The 24,975-nt window shown below is 42.0% G+C and overlaps 1 protein-coding gene across 1 annotated transcript in view; it reads left to right on the top strand.

The window, feature by feature from the left end:
* The window catches only part of LOC311062408 (uncharacterized protein), a 38,740-nt gene extending 17,610 nt beyond the window's left edge, over positions 1–21,130 (top strand). Inside the window, exons 11-15 of the mRNA XM_084081423.1 lie at positions 196–1,996; positions 9,737–9,910; positions 12,656–12,784; positions 13,778–13,839; positions 19,991–21,130. Of these exons, the coding sequence (XP_083937549.1) occupies positions 196–1,996; positions 9,737–9,910; positions 12,656–12,784; positions 13,778–13,839; positions 19,991–20,538 (2,714 nt within the window). The 3' untranslated portion in view covers positions 20,539–21,130. The remainder of the gene's footprint in view (positions 1–195; positions 1,997–9,736; positions 9,911–12,655; positions 12,785–13,777; positions 13,840–19,990) is intronic.
* The last annotated feature ends 3,845 nt before the right edge of the window (positions 21,131–24,975 follow it).

The raw sequence follows: 24,975 nt of genomic DNA on the forward strand, positions 1-24,975 counted from the left end.
TAATAAATTGAATTCTAAAATACAGAAATCATAGTCAGACTAAATGTTCAAATTATTGTCTGTATCAATATCTAAGTGCAAATAATGAAGCTAAACAACTATCAACTCTGGACAAAAACAACTGATCTTTTGTTCACGTTTTTCTGAACAAATGGTTTGCTGAATGTTTAAAACATGTTTTTTTTCTCATTTCAGATGTCAGTCTGCAGGGTGATTTGAATGATTATAAGATCAGTTTGAACAGTCTTGATGATTTGAAAGACCACATGACAGAAGAGTCTGGAACCTCCCTCACCAGCACCTACACAGAGCTCTACATCACAGAGGGAGAGAGTGAAGGGGTTAATAGCCAACATGAGGTGATACAGCTTGAGACAGCTTCCAAGATGAAGACCTTCCATGACACACCAATCAACTGCTGTGACATCTTTAAACCCCTCCCTGGCAGGGAGACACCCATCAGAAGAGTTCTGACCAAGGGCATCGCTGGCATTGGAAAAACATTCTCTGTGCGTAAGTTCACTCTGGACTGGGCAAAGGGTTTGGAAAATCAAGATATAAATCTCCTGGTTCCCTTTTCATTCCGAGAGCTGAACTTGGTCAGAGATGAGCAGTACAGTCTTCTCACGCTGATCCATGAATTCCACCCAACATTAAAGAAGGTCACAGCAGAGCAGCTCGCTGTCTGGAAAGTTGGCTTCATCTTTGATGGTCTGGATGAAAGAAGATTTCCATTGTTCCAAAAAAAGCAAAAAAACAAAAAAAACAATGACATTGTTTCTGATGTCACAGTGACATCATCAGTGGATGCTCTGTTAACAAACCTCTTTGAGGGGAATCTGCTCCCCTCAGCTCTCCTCTGGATAACTACCAGACCTGCAGCAGCCAATCAGATCCCTCCTGCATGTGTTGACATGGTGACAGAAGTGCGAGGGTTCACAGACCCACAGAAGGAGAAGTACTTTAGGAACAGATTCAGTGATGAGAAACAGGCCAGCACAGTCATCTCACACATGAAGACATCAAGGAGCCTCCACATCCTGTGTCACATCCCACTATTATGTTGGATAATTGCTACCGTTCTTCTGGACATGTTGAGGACACACACGATAGGACAGCTGCCCAAGACCCTGACTGAGATGTGCTGCCACTTCCTGTTGGTTCAGACAAAGAGGAAGAAGAAGAAGTATGATGAGACACATGAGGTGAATCAACAGCAGCTCATGGAGACTGCCAAGGAAGTTCTCCTGAAGCTGGGCAGACTGGCATTTGAACATCTGGAGAAAGGTAGCATCCTGTTCTACCAAGAAGACCTGGAAGAGTGTGGTCTTGATGTGAAAGATGCCTCACTGTACTCAGGAGTGTGCACAGAGATCTTCAAAAGAGAGGGTGTGCTCTTCCACAAAACGGTCTACAGCTTTGTTCATCTGAGCATCCAGGAGTTTCTGGCTGCAGTCTACCTGTTCCATTGTTTCACACAGAAGAACATGAAGGTACTGAAGACATTCCTGAAAGATAATAAATACAAAAGTGACAGCTCCCTCTCCGACTTCCTGAAAGCCGCTATGAAAAAAGCCCTGAATAGTAAAAATGGCCACCTGGACTTACTTGTTCGGTTCCTTCATGGCCTCTCTCTGGAGTCCAACCAGAGTCTGTTAGGAGGCCTACTGGGTCAGACAGAGAACAGTCCAGAGATCCTCCAGGAAGCCATCAAGAACCTAAAGAGCATGATAAACACTCATGATATCTCTCCTGACAGATGTATCAATATCTTCCACTGTTTGATGGAGATGAACGACCACTCATTACATCAGGAGATCAAACAGTACCTGAACGGATCAAAGAAGGAACTGTCTGACAGCCAGTGTTCAGCTCTGGCCGCCATGCTGCTGATGTCTGAGGAGGTTCTGGAAGAGTTGGACCTGGACAAATACAACACATCAGAGGGGGGGCGAAGGAGACTGATCCCAGCTGTGAGGAACTGCAGAAAGGCTCGGTTAGTAGTCAAGTGAATAGAAACATCCTAGTGACATTACAGCTAACAGTATAATTAGAAATGAAGGTTGACATAAAGGTTCCAATAATACTGTGTGTGTGTCTCAAATAGTGACTAGTGGTATTGTGTGTATGTGCCAATAAAGGCCAGACCACAATAAAGCAGGGTAAAAACAAAACTAAGAGTCTAAAAGCCCTGCTGGTTACCCCCACCAGACCAGTGGTTTGAACCCACTGACATTGCCATCCTCTCAGTAGTTAAAATAAAAAGGACAAGATAATTGTTATTTTTAATGGTCCTCATTCACACAGCTCTAATCATTTCTGCTATATTCTTTAGTGTAGGTTTGCTTGTAAAGAAAGAGCCACATCTGATTCAGGAAAAGGCTGTGTAAAGCCTTGATTTGTGCGCTCAGGTGTATCAGGTGATGAATTCCACCAGATAGTAAATATGCCATATATTTGTTCATTCTCACTTTATTCATTTCACATCTTCAACTGCTGGTTGAACATTGCTCGCTTCCTCTGTTCAGTCTTTCTGTGACGTCTAGTGGTGTTGACCGTTCCACACTCCACTCTGCCCCTCCCCCCAACTCAGACCTTTTTGTTTGGGGTTGCATTCCTGATCCAAAATAGAATATTTGCAGTGTCTGCTGTGGTAGAAAACCAATGCAAAACTATTGTAATGTCATGAGAGGTATGGAGCGGGCTAGTGTGAGGCAGTGCAGAATCAAACAGGCAAAATCCAGGGTGAAAACGAAATTAGGTTTATTTTCCCACAGGTAAATAACTCAGGTAGGCCAACATAAGGCAATTTTCAAAGGAAACATAAATGTCTGCAAAGGGAGAATAATGTTCTTAAGTCCAATCAAAGTCCACACGGTTACTTAACACAAGCCTTCCCTTTCCGTCCTGGGGTCCAGCTCCATCCAGTCCTCTGTCCTCTGTGTGTCTCTATCCTCTTTGTTTGCTCTCTCAGTTCTCCCTCTATTAGGTGCCTCAAACACCCACACTTGTTTGTGTGCTGAGGCACCCTGGGAGTTGCAGTTCTTTCTACAACGGCCATTTTGGGTGTAGGAATATAGCACCCATCTACCACCTGTCCCCTCGTGATGCCACACATCCCTCTTCCCGGGCCTGACGTCCTCGGCAGGGTGAATGAGGACCAAAAGGCATCTCGACGGGACAGGGCATCTGCGTTTCCATGGTGACGTCCTGGCCTGTGAATGACAGAGAAGTTAAAAGGCTGGAGGCTCAAAAACCATCTGGTTATTCTGCCGTTCGTCTCCTTGTTTTTAGCCATCCATTGCAATGGTGAATGATCCGTCACCAGGGTGAACTTCCTTCCAAGCAAGTAGTACTTGAGTGTTTCCAGGGACCATTTAATGGCTAGACACTCCTTTTCTACTGTAGAGTAATTCTTCTCCCTAGGTTCCAACTTTCGACTTAAATAAAGAACAGGGTGTTCCTCACCTTCACTGATCTGGGCCAACACCGCACCCAGACCCACCTCAGAGGCATCCGCCTGGACCACAAACTCTTTGCTGAAGTCAGGGGAGGTAAGGACCGGTTCTGAGCACAGGGCCCTCTTCAGGTTGTGAAATGCTTCTTCAGCGGCTGGGGTCCATTTCACCATACGGGAGTGTTTCTTTGTGGTTAAGTCTGTGAGAGGGGCAGCTAACGTAGAATAGTGGTGTATGAAACGTCTGTAGTAAGAATTTAGGCCCAAGAATGATCTCACCTGCCTCTTTGTCACCGGCCGCGGCCAGTCCTGGATGGCACGAAGTTTCGCCTCTTGAGGTTTGATAAGGCCCCGCCCAATTGTATAGCCCAAGTAGTTTGTCTCACTGAAGGCCAGCTTACATTTCTTGGGATTTGCTGTCAAGCCTGCTTGTCGGAGGGAGTCCAGGACCTTCTGTACCCGGGGCAAATGGCCTTGCCAGTCCGGGCTCTGAATCACAACATCATCCAGATAAGCAGACGCATATTCTTTATGGGGTGCCAGTACCTGATCCATCAATCGCTGGAACGTGGCGGGAGCTCCAAAGAGGCCGAATGGCATCACTCTGTATTGCCAAAAGCCTCTAGGGGTGGCAAAGGCAGTCTTCTCCTTCGATCCTGTAGACATAGGGACTTGCCAATACCGCTTTGTGAGATCAAGTGTGGTTATGAATCGTGCATTGCCAAGGCTTTCAATTAGTTCATCCACACGAGGCATGGGATATGCATCAAATTCAGACACATCATTCAATTTTCTGAAATCATTACAGAAACGTACTGTGTTGTCAGGCTTACCAACCAGCACGATGGGGTTTGACCAGGCACTCTGGGATTTCTCAATTACATTTAACTTTAGCATCTTCTTTACCTCCTCTTCAATTACCTTCTTCCGGGCCTCCGGCACCCGATATGGTCTTTGGTTCACAGTTACCCCTGGTGGAGTGCGTATTTCATGCTCCACCAGGTGGGTGTAGCCAGGGAGGGATGAAAACACATCCTGATTACCATCCACTAACTCCTTTGTTTGCTGCAGTTGGTGAGGGGAGAGGTCTGGGCCAAACTGCACTTCGTCCCGGGCAGGTTCTTTCGACTCACTGGGGGGAAGACAAGCAAACAATGCCTCTCGGGCATGCCATTTTTTCAGGAGGTTAACATGATAAATTTGCTCACCTTTCCTTTTGCCTGGCTGCCGTATTTTGTAATTGACTTCCCCAACCTTTTCAATTACTTCATATGGACCCTGCCATGTTGCTAAAAACTTGCATTCCACTGTGGGGACTAGAACTAGGACCCTGTCTCCTGGTTTGAATTCTCGAGGCTGGGCTGTTCGGTTATAAACGGCACTCTGGTCCCTCTGTGCTTTCTCCATGTGTTCCTTCACCAGAGGAAGCACCGCCGCCAATCTGTCCTGCATCGCCCCCACATGTTCAATCATGGAGCGATGGGGACATGGCTGCTCCTCCCACGTCTCCTTGGCTATGTCTAGAAGCCCTCTGGGTCTGTAGGAATATAACAGTTCAAAAGGTGAGAACCCTGTGGAAGATTGAGGAACTTCCCTTACCGCAAACATCAGGTAGGGAAGAAGCTGATCCCAGTTCCTCCCATTTTGGTCCACGGCCGCCCTCAGCATGGATTTGAGCGTCTTGTTGAACCTCTCCACCAACCCGTCTGTTTGGGGGTGGTACACCGAGGTTCTGACCTGTTTCACTCGTAACAGAGCACACATCTCTTTCATTACCTTAGACATGAACGGGGTTCCTTGGTCCGTAAGGACCTCCTTGGGTATCCCCACACGGCTGCTGAAGAGGAAGAGTTCTTTGGCTATTTGTTTAGCATTTGCCTTCCTTAACGGAACCGCTTCCGGATATCGGGTGGCATAGTCTACTATGACCAAGATATACTGGTGTCCACGAGCACTTTTAGGAAGCGGCCCCACAATATCCATCCCTATCCTTTCAAAGGGGGTTTCGATAATAGGTAAAGGGACCAGGGGGTTCCTATAAGTCGGTTTTGGGGCTGTGACCTGGCACTCGGGGCAACTGCGGCAGTAGTTCTCTATCTCCTTGTGTACTCCCGGCCAAAAGAACCTCTGCAACACTCTCTCCTTTGTTTTCTCTACACCTAAGTGGCCCCCCAGCAGGTGAGTGTGCGCCAACTGTAGAACGGTGGGGCGGTGAGGTTGTGGAACAAGGAGTTGCTCAATGACTTTACTACTCCTTTGTACCATCTGATACAAAAGGCCATTTTTCACCGCAAAGTGGGGGTAAGAAGGAGTTAGCCTGGTTCCCACCAATGTTCCCTCTAGAACTTGGACATTTTTTAATGCATTAACCAGGGTGGGGTCCTGTAACTGGGCCGTTCCATACTGACCTTTAAGTGGTGGCACTTCCCTGGGACCCCCATGGTCACCTTCACTGGACACTGGTTGCTGCTCAGAGTCATCGGACTCTTGCGGTGCAGATTCAGCCTCACTGGACTAGGTTTGGCAAGTTTAACCCTGGACTTATTCAATTTATACTTTCGAGGCTTACGTGTTCGGGGACCCCGACTGAGCCTCTTCTGGGCGTCCTGCCACAGCATTTGGAAGGCCGGGCAGTCCCGACCAATCAGGACTGGAACAGGTAAGGTCTTTATGACTCCCACTTCAGCATCGAACGAGCCCCTCGTGGTAGTTAGCTTCACCCTGGTTGTTGGATATTCGCGGGTGTCTCCATGAACACACACAACAGGGACAGAATAACCTTGGGGAAGGGGAGACGCCCCCAATACGGATTCATGGACCAGGGTCCGGGCACTTCCGGAATCAAGCAAGGCTTCTACGTCATACTGATTTACCGTTACCGGGCACGTCGGCCTGCGGTCACCGCTTTCCCCCAGGAAGGCAGCATAGTGGGCCTGTTGAGGGCTGGCGGACTCTGCTGTGGGCATTGATTCATCTGGCTTTTCACACTGCCAGGAGATATGGCCAAATTCACCACAGCGATAGCACTGCCGAGGCTCTGGGCTCTGGAACCCTCGCTGCGGTCTCGGTTGATTTCCAGCTCTAGTGAGAGGACTGGAATAAGAGCTGGCAGGTTTGGGACCTCTCTGTCGAGGCACCGTAGACATAGGCTCTTTGCGGGTTGGGCGTAGCATGTCCGAAGCAGCCTGGTGCTGCTCTACTGCTTCTATTAACCCTATGGCTGTATCTAACTTCTGCTGACTGATTATCTTCTTGGCCTCATATGGCAGCGCCCTTATATAACGGTCTACAACCAGGGCCTCTATAATGTCTGCTGAGCTCTTCTTGTCAGGTTCCAACCATTTTTTTGTCAATCTGATCAGTTTGTGCATTTGGGCCCGGGGAGGTATCCCAGGTTGGAAAGACCAATTATGGAACCGTTGTGCCATGCTAAATTTAGTAAGGCCATGGCGGCTCAAAATCTCAGTCTTTAACAGGTCATAGTCTTGTGCCGCAGTGGCATCTAAATCTTGAAAGGCTTTAAGGGCCTCACCTGAGAGAAAGGGGGCCAGGAGTCCAACCCACTGGGTCTTTGGCCACTGTTCCCGGGTCGCTGTAGCTTCAAAAACATGGAGGTACGCTTCCACATCATCAGTTACACCAAGTTTGGGAATGAAATTACCGGCTTTAGGCTTGTACCGTTCAAGCTCCTTCTCTTTAAGGTCATTAGCCCTCTCCTGCTGTTTCAACAAGGCCCGATTGGTTTCCTGCTGATCCTTCTGGGTCTCCATCAGTACTCTCACCAGTTCCTCCATTTGGTTATGTGGTTCGTTTGTGTTCAATTCTGCAAAAAGTTCAGTCAACTGTTCAATATCTTTACTTTCGACCATCCACACTTAAGGCCCACATACCCGTATTCTCCACCAATGTAATGTCATGAGAGGTATGGAGCGGGCTAGTGTGAGGCAGTGCAGAATCAAACAGGCAAAATCCAGGGTGAAAACGAAATTAGGTTTATTTTCCCACAGGTAAATAACTCAGGTAGGCCAACATAAGGCAATTTTCAAAGGAAACATAAATCTCTGCAAAGGGAGAATAATGTTCTTAAGTCCAATCAAAGTCCACACGGTTACTTAACACAAGCCTTCCCTTTCCGTCCTGGGGTCCAGCTCCATCCAGTCCTCTGTCCTCTGTGTGTCTCTATCCTCTTTGTTTGCTCTCTCAGTTCTCCCTCTATTAGGTGCCTCAAACACCCACACTTGTTTGTGTGCTGAGGCACCCTGGGAGTTGCAGTTCTTTCTACAACGGCCATTTTGGGTGTAGGAATATAGCACCCATCTACCACCTGTCCCCTCGTGATGCCACACTATATTAAAGAAAAGTATATAAACTCCAAAACAACTCTCACAGTGTAATCACTATGAGCCTACTGATGATCAAGGTTTAAAGAGAATGTTTTAAATGTAGTTTTGCTCTTGTTAAGATTGGTTTCCTATTAATGTCATTTAGTCAAACTAGAGGTTCGGGCCGCTTTGTGGCCCTCACATCTACGGTGCACCAGTGATCCAACAGATATGACCATATATGGAGATCTCTATATTTCAGTCCTTGTCCTTTTTATGGGACACTGCTCCTATGTCACAAATGTGCAGTAGGGTGGGCCTAGCGGCCAAAAGAAAAGTGGATAAAATGTGCCTGAATAAAAAGAATGTAGTTTTATATTAACTGTACAATATGTAAGTACAACACAGGTGGGGAAAGAAGCCCAGGTATTAGCCAGAGCACTGATCAATAGTCTGTGGCAAGTTTGGAGGCAAGTGGAGACCTCGTGTGCTGGCCAACCCGGGACGTACACCACAGTGTGGGTATTTTTTAATTAAAGTAGCAGTGATGTTGCTAGGTTTTCAATGTAATGGGTCCTGGGATGCAAGGGTGGTCTTTTAGATGGGTCCCAGGGACATTTTATGGGTCCCACAAAAATGCACAGCGTTTAACTCGTGTTTCATCTTATATGGTTATATTCATGTACATGTATCTGAAAGAAAAGTACACAATTCCAAATCCGACAACTAGTACTTGTAGTACTTGTAGTACTTGATGTTTTTTTTTACATTAACCACTTGAATCCTAGTATCCCTTTTCTGAGGAGAACTTTAGCCAAAAATAGCAGATCTACAAGCTCACACTTGTGAGCTTGTAGATCGGCTATTTTTGGAGTTATAGGTGTGTAAAGGGAAAAAAGAGAAGCAAAAGTTTATCTGAAACACAATTTTATACAATATAGAGGGGGTCCCTGCTTCATCTCTCTCTCAACTAGGGGGTCCTTGGCCTGAAAACACTGAAGACCCCTGCTCTACAGGGAATTATTTGATATCTGGCTGCACGGAAAGACACAAGAATCACAGCTGCCATTAATTAGTGCTGTTCAGTGTTGATTGCCTAGTGGTCAAATTGGGGTCAACGAGCCATCGTTAACTTGCTTTGAAGTTGAGCTGTAAGTTGCGCAGCACTCTGACTCTCTCTCCCTCTAGCAGCACTTGCACTGCCCTGAGACAGAGAGAGAATACTTCTCCATACGGCGGTGTTTTACCGAGATTTTTCTTGTTTTCTGCACTATGCCTTGTAATCCGCGGACGGCTTTGAAATCCACGGATGGCCTTCAAATCCGCGGTAATTTCCGCTAAATTGTAGTGCGTCCCATGGACGCAAGACGGTGCCATGAATGCGTCCTTTTTCAATATGGTGCGTCAGAGACGCAGGACGCAGGCCTATGAGCATCTCTGAAGTAGTAGGATATTGGATTCAAGGTTTTTTGGGTGAAATATTCCTTTAATGGAAGACAAAACTATATTAGTATACTCAGCATACTGTAGGTGAAGTGCACACATGTAACATGAAGGTAACCAACATCAATTCGACTCATCCAAACCCCGACAGACGACCCCAACCTTAATACACACAGAACAACAGGAGAACTCAAGTCCTCAAACTATTCATATGTGTCCTCTTTATGAGTTATTCTACCATGAAAACAGACCATACCATACAGTATGAGAAATGGACCCTACCATTAGTGAAGGGGTGTACAGAGGATGGCTTTTTAAACAGTGAGCTTGGTTACTCAAATTATTTACATTACATTAACTTTTCATCTGTTGTTTACTTCCCTGTTCTCTGATCATACTTAAACTGTTTATGTCTGTATAACTAGATACAGTAGGAGATCTCTTAGTTAACTTCCATGACAGTGAACTAGGTGTAATTTGTTTTGATAGTCTCTTATTTAATCTGTATTTACAGACTTGTTGGCTGTAACCTCAGACAGACAGAGGTTGAAGTTGTGGCTTCAGCTCTCAGCTCTAATCCTTCTCATTTGAGAGAAATGGACCTCAGCGAAAACAACCTGGACTCAGGACTACTGGATCTGCTCTTAGCTGGACTGAAGAGTCTGCACTGTAGACTGGAAATTCTAAGGTAAGATACATTTACCCGATCTTGATCAATTCTGTTTTATTATGTACTGTATTATGTGAATACATTGTGAATGCTGTGGTGAGAATGTATTAATAAGAATGATATCATGGGAACCCAAGCACACCTCCATGTCCTTCCATGCTGAGATACAAAATTACACTATCGTTGTTGGATGTATTTTGTCAGATATTCATCATCTTCTAGTTTTGATTATTTATATTGATATTAATGGGTGCAAGTGTCCATTTCAGTAATAGGGATTTCACTAGATGATCACCTTAAAAAAGTTGTGCATTTTATTTTGAAGGATCAGTCTGAAACGGAAGCCTATTTGTGTCAAACTAATCACAGTCTCAGCCGTATGTCCCGTCCCCTCTGGCTATGGGATCGTTCGATCGAAGTTTGTAGCATGTAGAGACACGGAGGTGGGCAGTGTGAAGCCTGTTCATGTAACTTTATTTCTTATTTCTAAACTGAAATGTTTTCAGATACATATTTTAGTGTATTGTAAGTATAAAAATATAGCTGCAAGCAGCGATAATACGGGGCCAGTGAATAGAGAGAGAGAGAGACATGGAAACGGAATAGATTGAAGAGAGAGAGAGTGACATGGAAACAATAGATTGATGAGAGAGAGAGATGGAAACATAATGGTTTGATTGGACATCTCAACCTACTGCCATTAACAGGATTCGAACTCTCAACCTTCAGACTAATAGGCTGCAACACTACCTATAGTGCTATAGCTTTGTCCAGGCTGATATTGTCTGTTGAAGATCATAAACTCTTGCCTTCTTTCATGAACCAAGCCCCTGTTTCACTAACACTAAGATCACTCGTTCACAAGCCATTTACCAATGAAGAAATTGTACATCTCCTCAGAACCAAAACTAATGAAAGTAGCCGACAAGCTCACAAACCATGAAAAGTTGTGAGATTGTAGATCAGCTATTTTCAGAATGAAGTATGTCATACGTAAAAAACATACTCTCAAATAAGCATTTCAGGTTATCTTTACCATTTGCACATGTATTCATTGATACAGTCATGTTGTTTGCAATTCAACTTAAATTAAGTCTACATCAAGTGAGGCTTGAACTGGCGACCTTGAGATTGTGAGGCATTCATTTAAGGGAGACGCCATTGGCCCAACAGACAAGTAACTGAAAAAGGAGATCACACAGATGATACAGTTTCACGCAAATAGCTGAAAAATCCTGGGTTTAAGTGTTTTTCAAACTGCTCAAAATTGCGGAAAATCTAAGGGCGGAGCTTAATGGTCAAATCGATACGTGTGTTCCTCATGAGTCAAGGCACATGTGTAAGCAAGTTTCACGACTTTCGGCTTAACGAGGCTTGACTTATGCCTGTTTAAAGTCTGCCTTTTCAAAAAATTGCTATAGCGCCCCCTTTTGGCCAATTGGAGTAAGATTGGTTTCAGTGATATTTGGAATGACCCTGTACATTTCTGCAAAGTTTCAAAGAAATGTGAGTCTGCATGTATGTTTTAGGCACAGATGAATAATTTTCTTTAAACTGTAATAGTTAAAATCTATCTCCTCCTGGGATTTTTGAGCAATCTGCACGAAACGTTTAGCACTTGAACCTTGGACCACTGCCTACAAAAATTTCCAACGGATTTTCCATAAGTGAAAAAATGCAGAAGTTAGGAGCCAATGACTGTTTTTCATATAATTCAAAATGGTGGGAGATCTAAAGGTCAGAGGTCAAAAGTCAGAGGGTGAAAGTTGTTGAGCATGAGGAGACGCATATGTGTATCCAAGTTTCATGGCTGTAGGTCAAACAGGGCATGAGTTGTACCTGGTCAAAGTTGGCATTTTCAATTGAGTGCTATAGCGCCACCTTTGGACGAAAGATTGTGAGAATTATTTTTTGATCGTTTTTCATGACCATCTACCATATGGCCGAGTTTCGTAAAAAGCGACAGCGCGGTTCAGCCAGAACTGCGAAAAGTGGCAGAAGAAGAAGAAGAAGAAGTGACAGAATACTGCCAATAACAATACGTGTACAGAGCAGAGCTCTGTCCCCGTAATGACTAATACAATGTCTGCATGTCATCTTGAATGAGATTCAAATGGCGTAGCGCTGTATAATTTAAATCAGGTGTGTTTGGAGGAACATGCAGCTATGGGGATCACACAGGTGAATGAAATCAAGATTCATATATATGCACACGTTCTTGCTTATGTGCGGAAGTAATTCATATTGGCCTTTTAGGGACTTTTGACATAAGAATACACTCAGGTAATTTGCCAAGTTTGACGTTGGTCTGTCGGACAGTTCTCAAGATACCTGAACTACAGACGTACTTAAAATAAATACATACATACGTACAGAGATTTTGTGCATTTATTTTGTTCCAATATATGGAGATCTGTGTCTGTCTATACCTGTCCCTTTTATGCCCATACATGGGGATCCCTAATGTCATCAGTATATTATGGTGGTAGTAACAGCCTTGTATGTGTGTGTGAGCTGAACTTCAGAATCTGAAGAATCTGTGTTTGTTTTCTTTCTTATTTTATTTATTGTATTATTGTTGTATTTTCTTTCTTTCTTTCTTTCTTTTTTCCTTTCCACCTCTTGGGTCACTAGTCCAAAACCCTGACAGTCCATCACGGCCAAGTCCAGGTTCTCAATCCAGGAATAATGTATATATAACATGTTTTATTCATTCTTTCTTTTCCATTATTTTTTTCATCTGGTGTTTCATTCTTCATTCAGACTGGCTCAGTGCGGCTTGTCAGAGAGATGCTGTGAAGTTCTGTCCTCAGCTGTAAACTCTCATCCCTCCCTAAGAGAGTTGGACCTGAGCCTCAACATGGTGAATGATTCAGTTCTGAAGAACTGCATGTGAGTAGACTTGGACTGTGTCCATGTTGGATAGTACAGTGAATGTACAGTGTTTCCCTCATGTGTCTCTTAACAGTGTATTCACTCTGACACAAAGTCATAAATAGATGCAAATATGTATGTATATTTAGTTAATACTTTAACCAACAAACAGATAAGGTTATACATTTGGTCTGAGCTACTTTTGAACAAATGATTTCATCAATGGGGCGTGGCATGGAGGTGATCAGCCTGTGGTTCTGTTAAGGTGTTATGGAAGCCCAGGTTTGCTTTGATAGCAGCCTTAAGCTCATTTGTATTGTTGAGTCTAGTGTCTCACACCTTCCTCTTGACAATACAACATCTATTCTCTGTGGGGTTCAGGTCAGGTCAGTTGTCTGGTCAGTGAAGCACAGTAATACCATGGTCAGTACACCAGTTACTAGTAGTTTTGACACAGTGGGCAGATGCCAAGTCCTGCCAACAATCTCCTGGTAGATGCTGTGTTGACTCCAGTGTGAAGTTTTCACTGTCAGTGATGATTTGGGGTGCCATGTATCTGCTGGTGTTGGTCCACTGCACTGTGTTTTATTAAATCCAACAACACAGCCATCTATAAGGATATTTTAGAGGACTTTGTGCTTCCGTATGTTGACAAGCTTTATGGAGATGCTGATGTCCTTTTCCAGCAGGACTTGGTACCTGCCCACAGTGTCAAAACTACTAGTAACTGGTGTACTGACCATGGTATTACTGTGATGTACTGACCAGACAACTGACCTGACCTGAACCCCACAGATAATCTAGGTTTTATTGTCAAGAGGAAGGTGTGAGCAAAAACAAGAAAAGGTTTTAAATATTTGACTGTATGCGCAATGAATTAAGAATATATGAAAGTTTCACTTTTTGAATTATTATATTATATATATATATGAGAAACATTGTAGTGTCAGGTAGTGGAGACGTTGTGTTAGACAGTTAGACATTGATGCATTGTTGTTCTATTTCCTACAGAGTGAAACATGGAGGAGAAGATTGGCTTAATTCTCGACTCATTGCTCAACTCAGTACAAAATGTGAGTCTGTGTCAATATCACACATTAACATTTTATACACTGTTTTACAGTGGTGTAAAGTGACTAATTACATTTACTCAAGTACTGTCCATAAGTACACTTTTGAGGAAATTTTACTTTACTGGAGTATTTCCCATTTTCAATACTTTTACTTCTACTCCATTACATCTCAGAGGCAAATATTGTACTTTTACTCCACTACAATTATTTGACAGCTTTAAGTATGTCTTAATGCCAATACTTTTGTACTTTTACTCAAGTAAATTTTGATTGCCGGACTTTTACTTGTAACAGAGTATTTCTACACTGCAGTATTGATACTTTTACTTAAGTAAAAAATGTGAGAACTTTTTCCACCACTGCTGTTTTATAGTCGGTTGGCCCCTCCCCAGATACTGTCCTGAAAACTCTTCAGTAGAGCTTCCAGGGAATTCAGGAGGTTTCTCTGCTCTTGGCCCGGTCCTTAACCCATTAAGACCTGGAAAGCCTATACGTTGTTATACCTTTAAAACCAGGAAAGAATCTGTGTCATTTTAGATGTTTCTATGTATATAACAACATGAATCTTCTTTTTTTTTAACATTTTGAATAAAATATTTACGTTTTTTAGAAAACTAAGGTCATGTGGGTTGACAGAAACAATGGGCCTCATTCACTAACCTGGTCATAAATAAGGTGTACATCCTGGTCATAAATAAGGTGTATATCCTGGTCATAAATAAGGTGTACATCCTGGTCATAAATAAGGTGTACATCCTGGTCATAAATAAGGTGTACATCCTGGTCATAAATAAGGTGTACATCCTGGTCATAAATAAGGTGTACATCCTGGTCATAAATAAGGTGTACATCCTGGTCATAAATAAGGTGTATATCCTGGTCATAAATAAGGTGTATATCCTGGTCATAAATAAGGTGTATATCCTGGTCATAAATAAGGTGTATATCCTGGTCATAAATAAGGTGTATATCCTGGTCATAAATAAGGTGTATATCCTGGTCATAAATAAGGTGTATATCCTGGTCATAAATAAGGTGTATATCCTGGTCATAAATAACATGTATATCCTGGTCATAAATAACATATGTATATTGGGATAAGTCAATTGTGACGTGTGATTCATGAAAGAGGGTTCAGAGCTGTGATTTGTGCGTATCACAGGTGTATCTCATTTGTGTTCTAAAGTCACTAGTGTGCTCCTGTGTAGATCCTTTGTATTGTTCCACGCCCCATTTTCCAAACCAGGAAAAATAAAAAATGATATATGATCATAATGAGAATAAGAAGTTACAATGTCTAACCCCACCACCAAATAATAAGTTAATAAAACGTGGAAAGGATATTATAGAAGCCTTTTCTATTAAATAATGCTCACATTTGACTGAGGTAACATTATGGACCAGACCACTCTTTATTGATTACTGAGGATAAACCTGTCAGAATGGTGAATGTATATTATGGACACAGATTTCCTCCATACTGTATCCTCATCAGATGATAAGACATAACATGATGTGATGTGGTCAATATTATAAACTAGACCATACCCGGTCGGCGCAGCGCATCCGTGGGGGGATATGCGCACATGATCTGGCAACCCGGGAGGCAGTTCGTCCCATAGCTGGGCAGCCCCGTAACCATGGCGACAGTGTTTGACACAAAAACGCTAATAAGAAGCTGAGATTTGATGAAATTTAAAAACGGGCTTCACAGTTGCGTTCAGATGGTAATGGTCAATGGCTGTGTGCAAAATCAGAGCAATTGGTCCAGCCAGTGAGGAGAACCGGGTATCTTCACTCACGTACTCACCACCACTACAGAGGTTACTAGAATTATAGTATGATGAATAGCACAATATATGTTGTTGGCATGAAAGACCAATATGTGTATATGAAAGGTTTAAGGCATATAAGTCTGTTCCTGAGCAGACGTGAGTTTGAGTGTCCGCCCAAATTCACGGTCAAAAAAAGATGAATGAATACTGAACGTGAGTAGTCACGTATATGCTCATAAGTACAAAATATGTGAGGACCTGAGCTTAGTGAATGAGACCCAATGCCTCACAACTCCTCACAACGCCTCACATTGTGACACATTGTGTGCTTGTAGATCGGCAATATTTAAAATATAGCCGATCTACAAGCTCACGTGTCACATTTCGACACGTTGTGAGCTTGTAGTTCACAAAATTTGCCTATCTAACAATTCACAACGAGTCACATTGAGACAGGTTGTAAGCTTGTAGATCAGCTGTATTTCAAACATAAAAAGAGCCAATCTACAAACTCACAATACATTGCATCATGACCAGGGTTTCCACAAGGCACTTTTTGGGCCGGCCACCTTGACCGACAGGATTATATTTTACCGGCCAAAGAATGAAGTGGGCTAGTAATATCTATCTACTCTATCATGCAGAGGTGTCACTTTCCAAAAAATAACTGAATAAAGTGGGCGTTATGAACAGCTTGCGTGACTACGTCACACAGTATAAACACATTAATATATGTTTTATTCAACCTTAATATGCAAAACCTACAGCTTTTGTTTTGTTTTGTTAATGTTAATTATGTCATCATGAATGATGGTACAAGGAAGGTTCATTACTTGCCTGCAATGTATGTGTGTCACCAACTTTCACCACTTTATCCATTGCAGACAGACAGACATAAAATAGTCTAATAACAGCATTTTCCCAATCGGCCACGGTGGCCTGTGATCTTTATAATTAACGGCCAATTAAATATTACATTTAATTGGTAAATCCCGGCTAACGGAAACCCTGATCATGACGTGTGGTGAGCTTTTAGATAGACTATTACAAATAAATAAAAATTGCTGATCACAACTTGTCGCATTGTGACAGGTTGTGAGCCGATCTACAAGATCATGTTGCGTTGTGAGCCTTTACATCGGCTATATTACAAGAAATAGCAGATCTACAAGCTTGCAAAGCCTCGCATTATGATGCGCTATGAGTTTTGGCTATATTTCAAAAACAGCCGATCTACAAGCTCACACCATGTTGCAGTGTGACAGGTAGTGAGTTATTTCAAACATCAACAAGTAGAAGATCACGCTCATCCAAAGTAATTTAAAAAGCCAGATGCAGAGCAGAACTCTGCACTGGAATAATTATGATCCATAAGTTAAATGGTTTATTACCATCATGAATGTGATGTTTAAAGCCTGCTGGATCTTCCTCAGACCTCAATATATCAAACATAACAAAGATAGCCGATCTACAAGCTCACAAGGATCACATTGTGACACGTTGTGAGCTTGTAGTTTGCCCTTGTTTAAAACTCAAAAGTAGAAGATCTACAAACTGATGAGTTGCATTGTGACAGGTTGTGAGCTTGTAGATCAGCTGTATTTCAAACATGAACTCACAATATGTTGTTTAAGGTGTGATGAACTTTTATATGGACTTTTAATTTTTTAAACAGTGGATCTATTCTACAATCTCACCATGCGTCACATCATGATGAGTTGTGAGCTTTTAGATCGGCTATATTAGAAAATTAGGTAAAACTAGCCGATCTACTAGCTCAAAATGGGTAACATTGTGACGGGTTCTGAATTTGTATTTTGGCTATATTTGAAAAATACCACAAGCACACAACGTGTCACATTATAACACGTTGTGAGCTTGAAGATGATTTATAGTTAAAAAAATAGCTAATCTACAAGCTCACAACACCTCATATTGTGTACTTTTTAATTAATGAATTAATTAAATTGCCGATATGAAATCGTTGTGAGCTTGTAGATCGGCTATTTTTGTAATATAAAACTACCCGATGTATCAACTTACAACGACCTGCATTGTGACAGATTGTGAGCTTGCAGATTGGTTTGTGGTAAAATGAAATAAATAGCCGATCTACAAGCTCACAATGCCTTGCATCATGACAGGCTGTGAGCTTGTAGATTGGCTATATTTCAAAAACAGCAGATCTACAAGCTCACATGTTGCAGTCAGAACACCCTACTCAGCGCTGCTGAGTAGGGTGTTCGCTCGGTGTTGATAAACAGAACCGAGGTTCCGAGGTGACACTGATAGAATCTGAACCAAGCCGGACCCAATTGTTGATAAAGCGACCCGTCCCGAACACGTGTGGGTCGTGGATATTATGCAAGTACAGTGACTGTCTGTCTGCAATCGATAAAGTGGTGAAAGAAAGGCTCTGGCACAGCTCGCCCCAAAACACCCTCGCCCCCATTTTTTAGGCGGACCAGCGGTCCTTATTCTTGTATTTGTTTTACTGAGGATTAGGGTAGAAATAGGTTTAGGATTAGGCATAGTTTTACTGAGGTTAAGATTAGGAATAAGGTTAGGTTTAGCCTCTTAGGCATAGTTTACTGATATGTTTAGTTTAGGAATACCAGGCGAATACCGACGGATTTTCCCCGGGGCGACTGTGTTTTGGGGCGAGTGCCGAGCGGGTGTTTTCACAGTTTTGATATTTGTTGCGCAGCAGTTCACTCATGCCCACTTTATTCATTTAATTTTAACACCTACAACAGGACAGGTCACACAATGGAAAATTGATATGCATTTAGGCTCTATGTTAATTTATAGGTTGTTGAGCTGGGGGGATATGAAAGTCTGTGAAAACATAGCTGTTCAACTTCTGCATGACGCAACCCTCCGCTGTCGCTCGCCTCGGAGAAGCGCTGACTAGCCGAGACGACCAGTCTCGATGTTATGGAGAAAATAAGCATAATATAGCATCGGACATGGTTCGGGTCTAAAGACCCGGCCGGATCGGATCCATTTCCCCCGGGTCCATTTAGGATCGGGTCCAATTTTAATCGGCTCCGTTTCGGACCGGGTCTAATTTGACTCGGCTCCGTTTCGGGTAGGGTCCAGTAAATTTGATTTCTTGCTAGGGTCCATTCGGTTCGGTTCTAATTTCCTCGGATCCGTTTCGGTTCGGGTCCAATTTTTTGGACCCATGCTACCCTCTACTCACAACGCCTTGTAGATCGGCTATTTTCACAATATTTATATGTGGAACCGAGTCAAACTAAATGTAATGCCTCAACTCCTACAACTACCCCACCCTGACAAGTGCTTGTCAGAGTGGGGGGTCCCCAAATATGATTATTTTAGGGGGTCCCCAGTTCAAGTATTTTCAGAGGTGTAAAGTGACTAAGTACATTTACTCAAGTACTGTACTTAAATAACATTGTGAGGTATTTTTACTTTTTTTGTAAAAATATGACTAATTATGTACTTACTTACTTTAGTAGTAAGTAAATACTACTAAAGTAATAGTACTTTTATTTCTACTCCACTACATTTCAAAGGCATATTGTACTTTTACAATTATTTTAAAACTTTAGTTACTAGTTACTTGGAGGATTTTGATTATTCTTACAAAACATACATTAACTACATTAACAGCCCTATATACATTTCAGCCATTTGAAAATAGCAGATCTATAAGCTCACAATGCGTCTCCATGCAACACATTGTGAGCTTGTAGATCTGCTATTTTCAAAAGATTTTTATACAATTTATACATTTGAAAACTTGTGAAATGGGACATTCTGCATAATGAGTACTTTGTTACTTTAAGTATATTTTAATACCGATACTTTTGTACTTTTACACGAGTACATTTTGAATTCCGGACTTTTACTTGTAACAGAGTATTTCTACATTGCAGTATTGATACTTTTACTTAAGTAAAACATGTGAGTACTTTTCCACATTGATGTCATTTCACATAAACTTAATGTAAACATTTTCTCACAGAAAGTCACTTCTCACCTGGAGGCTTTAAGACATTCTGACTCACATTTTACTGTGTTGTCGTCAGGCAGAAACCTTGTATCTCTGACACGTTGTGAGCTTGTAGATCTGCTGTTTACACTATTTTAATGTTTTTAAAATGATATTAAGAAAATAAATGAAATGTTTTGGACATACAAGGTTTCCAGCCGACAGCGACGCCGACGATACATTGTGTGTGTGTGTGTGTGTGTGTGTGTGTGTGTGTGTGTGTGTGTGTGTGTGTGTGTGTGTGTGTGTGTGTGTGTGTGTGTGTGTGTGTGTGTGTGTGTGTGTGTGTGTGTGTGTGTGTGTGTCAGTCAGTGAATGATGTATGTAATGTTTACTGTGTTGTTTTTCTCATCAGATTTCCATCCTCTCACACTGGACACAAACACAGCAAACAGAAACCTCTCTCTGTCTGAGAACAACAGAAAGGTGACATGGGGACATCAATCATATCCTGAACATCCTGACAGGTTTGATGGATGGGCTCAGGTTCTGTGTACAGAGGGTCTGACTGGACACTGTTACTGGGAGGTAGAGTGGAGTGTAAAGGTTTCTATAGCAGTGACTTACAGAGGGATCAGCAGGAAAGGAGGTGATGATGACTGTAGGCTTGGATACAATGACAAGTCCTGGAGTCTGGACTGTAGTGATGGTAGTCGTGGCAGTTACACTGTCAGACACAATAGTAAGGACACTGTCCTCCCTGTCAGTCCTTCTGACTGCAACAGAGTATCAGTGTATCTGGACTGGCCTGCTGGGACTCTGTCCTTTTATAAAGGGTCCTCTGACTCACTGACACACCTGTACACCTTCCAGAACACATTCTCTGAACCTCTCTATGCTGCGTTCAGGTTACAGGCCTTCTCCTCCTCCTCCTCCTCAGTGTGTCTGTGTGAGCAGAGATAGAGTCTCTATGTGAGGATGAGATCAGGTCACCATGGTTACTCAACATGTTTGAGTGAGTGCAGGTTGTCATGGTTACCACTGTTGCCAGGATACTTTGAGAGTAGCGAGTCTGACATCATGGACTCCATATTTGGGCATGAGTGACTCATCATGACATCACGGTGACATCATCATGATGATGTAATAAGCAGCACAGTGACAGTCACACATTAAAGCTCCTGTAGATTCAGTGTTTCTCTAACGTAGTCATGTCAACGACCCCCAATGCATTTGACCTTTGACCCCTGACAACAAGATTTCTGTCGTTAAAAATGTTACAAATGATAAAATCCTAAAATAGCAGATCTACAAGCTCACAACGCGTCACATTACGACACATTGTGAGCTTGTAGATCGGCTATTTTCCTATAGCAAAGTATTTGATGGTTAAAGTGGTTACACTGATTGTGATGTTGTATATTTAATGATTTAGCTTAGGACCCCCTGGTATCCCCTCAAGGACCCCCGGGGGCCCCTGGACCTCACTTTGAGAACCAGTCGTCTCTAAATCAGTTTAAACACGTTAACCTCTGTATATATTGGCTATTTGAAAGTAGCAGATCTACAAGCTCACAACTTGTCACATCTTGACACATTGTGAGCTTGTAGATCTGCTACTTTAAAAAAAAGTAAGATTTTTTTTTAATATTATATATTTTAGAAAATGATATCCGAAATCTTGTTAGCCTGCATGGTTCCAGACCAATCTGCCATTGGGCTGGCCCCTCTCAATAGAGATTGGATTCCTCTCTCTCCGAAGATGTGAGGGACCAATTAGGGCCCAGTATGCAAATGTGGGTTTATCACCAGAGGCATTTTTTTAAATTTGCATTTAAATTATTTTGAGTGAAAACAAACAAACAAACAAACAAACAAACAGGTTGTAAAGTAAAAAATACCTCAAAATGTTACTTATAAATACCTTAAAATGTTACGTAAAGTGTTAAGTAAAGCACTTGAGTAAATGTACTTAGTTACTTTGCCCCTCGGAAATGCAGGTTCCACACAGAGATTCCAGACTAATCTACACAGTAATATTCGTCTGGCCAGACTAAGCATTTTAATCGTCATGTGAGAGTGTCACAATTATTTTAACCACTTAGCTTTGGCTATTCAAAAATAGCAGATCTACAAGCTCATAGCGCAGCACCGAGTGCCGCGCTATGAGCTTGTAGAGCGAACATTTTTAACTCAAATCTTTGCTTCTGGGGGTCCCTGGAACAAAACATTTTCATATGGGGGTCCGTGGCACAAATATGTTAAAATGGGGGTCTGTGCCACAAATGTGTTCAAATGGGGGTCCCTGGCAGAAATAAGTTCAAATGGGGGTCCCTTGCACAAATAAGTTCAAATGGGGGTCCCTGGCACAAATATGTTAAAATGGGGGTCCCTGGTCAAATCCATATTAATGTCAAACTCTATGGTATAAAATGAGTCATCACCACAGGGAGCTTTAGATCTTAGATTAGATAGAAGTGAACAAACCTCCACTCCATACATTTATAAATATGTATCATAAATACTGTCCATCAACACTGATGATGATGATGATGATGATGATGATGATGATGATGTAAATATCAGTGTCATATTGTGTCTCTTATGATACAAACTCATATTTTATGTAATATATTTTTTTAAATATTTTGACACAATATACAGAGGAAAACTGTATATTTGATCATGTAATTATGACAGTAATAATATTGTTTCTTGTATATATAAACCTTTATACTTTAACCACTTGAACCCCATATACTTTATTGACTGGGGTCCCCCAGGGTTCTGTAATTGGTCCCCTGCTTTTTCCCACCTCTACACCAGATCTCTTGGGTGAAAATAGCAGATCTACAAGCTATCTACTAGCTAAGATCCACATCACAAAGAGACACATTGTGAGCAGTGTTCATTTTGACAGCAAATTATAGTCATATTTTAGTCATTCTGAAATGTTTTAGACTAAATATCATAAGATTTTTGTCGACTAAATCTACAGTTGATTTAGTCGACTGAAATATATTTTGTCGGGTCGTGATGGCGTCGTAATGCCTGATTTATACTTAGCTGTGTGCCGAAAATAACTGATCTACAAGCTCACAATGTGACGTGTTGTGAGCTTGTTGATTGGCCGAGCGCAACCAAACATAAAATAATTTGTCTTTTAGTTCTACTGGATCTCTTCTCCACTCGTCCCTCACTAACATTTTAGTCTAGTTTTTATTTAGTTTCCATTTTTTTTGTCATAGTTTTAGTCGACAAATTTAACAGTGATTGTGAGCTTGTACATCTGCTATTTCCAGTGGATTCTCATCTATTATGACATGTCCAGAATAGTGACAGTAGGGTTGATGTGTTCACTGTCTCTGCTCTCCTACTGCTGTGAACATGTTGTTGATTGACTAGACTTCATGTCATTGACTCTCATCTTAGACTCTGTCAATCACTCTGGATTCAAACATCTACTAAATGTGTTAATGAACTCAAATCAATCATTGTTTATTCATTGATTCATTATTACATCATTGTTTCCTCACTCATTCCATTATTGTGTTTTCATTGAATATGAATGTGATATTATTCTCATTCTTCACATGTTATTGTATGATCATGTGTAGAAGTATGAATAGTTTAATAAATGTATTCTTGACAGTCAGTCGTTGTTCCTGTGTATTGATATTCATAGTGTTGTCATGACAACATGGCCACAGCTCATTGGTCATGTATAATAACTACGTTGGAGCAGGGCTCATCAATGTGTCCGTGGTAAAGTTTAGATTCTCTGTTTTACATAACATTATTGTTCTTATTTTGATCATAATAAAGAAAAACATCACATGGATGCAACTGGGCCGTATCATCAGTGTTGTAGCCTGGGGTCATCAGGTGTTTCGGGTCTCGCAACTTACAACATACACCCTCGCCCAGGTGACCCAGTCAGGGTTGATCAAGCCCCGACTTAGGTCCCAGTAGCTACCCACGGTCAGTCCTATAGGGAAAGACAGGGCCACTCAGTCCGCTTCTCCGGAAGTACTCTGCCGGGACTCGGGGAGGCTCTGGCCCGTGGAGGGACTAGGCTCTGTGTGTTGTCTCCTGGCCGGGCTCCTCCTTCGTCTCACCAGGTCCAGGACCTGAGCGCTGTACCAGATCAGGTGCACCGCCCCGATCCGAACATTTCCTTCTGGCGTGATGGTTCCTTGGGCCGATACCACTAGATTGGGCCGTCTAATGGTAATAGTAAGATAAGAACCAATTACTGAATGTCAGTCTCCAGGTTTTCTTCAGAATATGTATGACACTGATTTACTACCACACTATATGGCACATTATGTGTCCATTAGTACTAGTGGTTCTCACACCTTTTATTTGCAAGGTCTGCAGCCTAATACATATGATTTTGGGGGTCCTTGACATGGAAAAGTTGGATCACCACCGAGCAACAAACTGTAAGGATTTGGAAAACAGCAGATCTACAAGCTAGAGTGCCGCGCTATGAGCTTGGGGGGTCCAGGGGTTCCCAGCTAGATTAGTTAACGTAGTGTCACTATCATTTTAACCACTTTAATAGCTTTGGCTATTCCAAAGGAGCACTTTGGCAATAACTATAAGCTCATAGCGCAGCACCAAGTGCCGCACTATGAGCTTATAGATCTGCTATTTTTGAAAAATCTTGAAGATGTGTGCATATCTTTGAATATCAACACATTTTCAGATGGGGGTCTGCGGCCAAATACATATCAATTTAGGGGTCCTTGGCATGAAAAAGGTTGAAAACCACTGGATTAAACTATAGAGAGAGGTTAGACTTGTAGGCTGCTTTACTTTGTGATAGATAAGTCATAACCCTGGAAAAGAAAACTAAACCCAACTCACACTGCTTTACAAAACAAATACAAGATGTTGGGGACACGTTCACTCTGTGTCAGAGCTGGGAATCAAACTTTCAACTTCACATTGTGTAGACAGGCTCTGGATCCATTGAGACACTGTATTAAATGTTATGTTAAAAGCTTCATCAAAAGACAAATGGATAATGACATAAAGACCAGAGGCTTTGTGCTTTCTAAACCTTTAAACATCTAGACAAGCAACACAACAAACCATAGACTGTTGTAAGTTTTTTTTCTTCTTTTTATTGTATCATTGTTTGTTGTTAACCCTTTAACCGGGAAAGCATCATTATGTGTCATTTTAAGATTTCTTTGGGCTATTAAAAAATAGCAGATCTACAAGCTCATAGCGCTGCACCGAGTGCCACGCTACAGTATGAGCTTGTAGATCTGCAATTTTGTTTTAATCGTTTGTGCAAATCTTGGAACATATATATTTTTAAAGCGAACATAAAATATTTAGAAGCAAAGATTTGAGTTACAAAATGTCCGCTTAAAAAAAAAATCTAAC

This window comes from Gymnoscopelus microlampas (genome assembly GCF_963454915.1).
Source record: "Gymnoscopelus microlampas genome assembly, chromosome: 15".
NCBI lineage: Eukaryota > Metazoa > Chordata > Actinopteri > Myctophiformes > Myctophidae > Gymnoscopelus > Gymnoscopelus microlampas.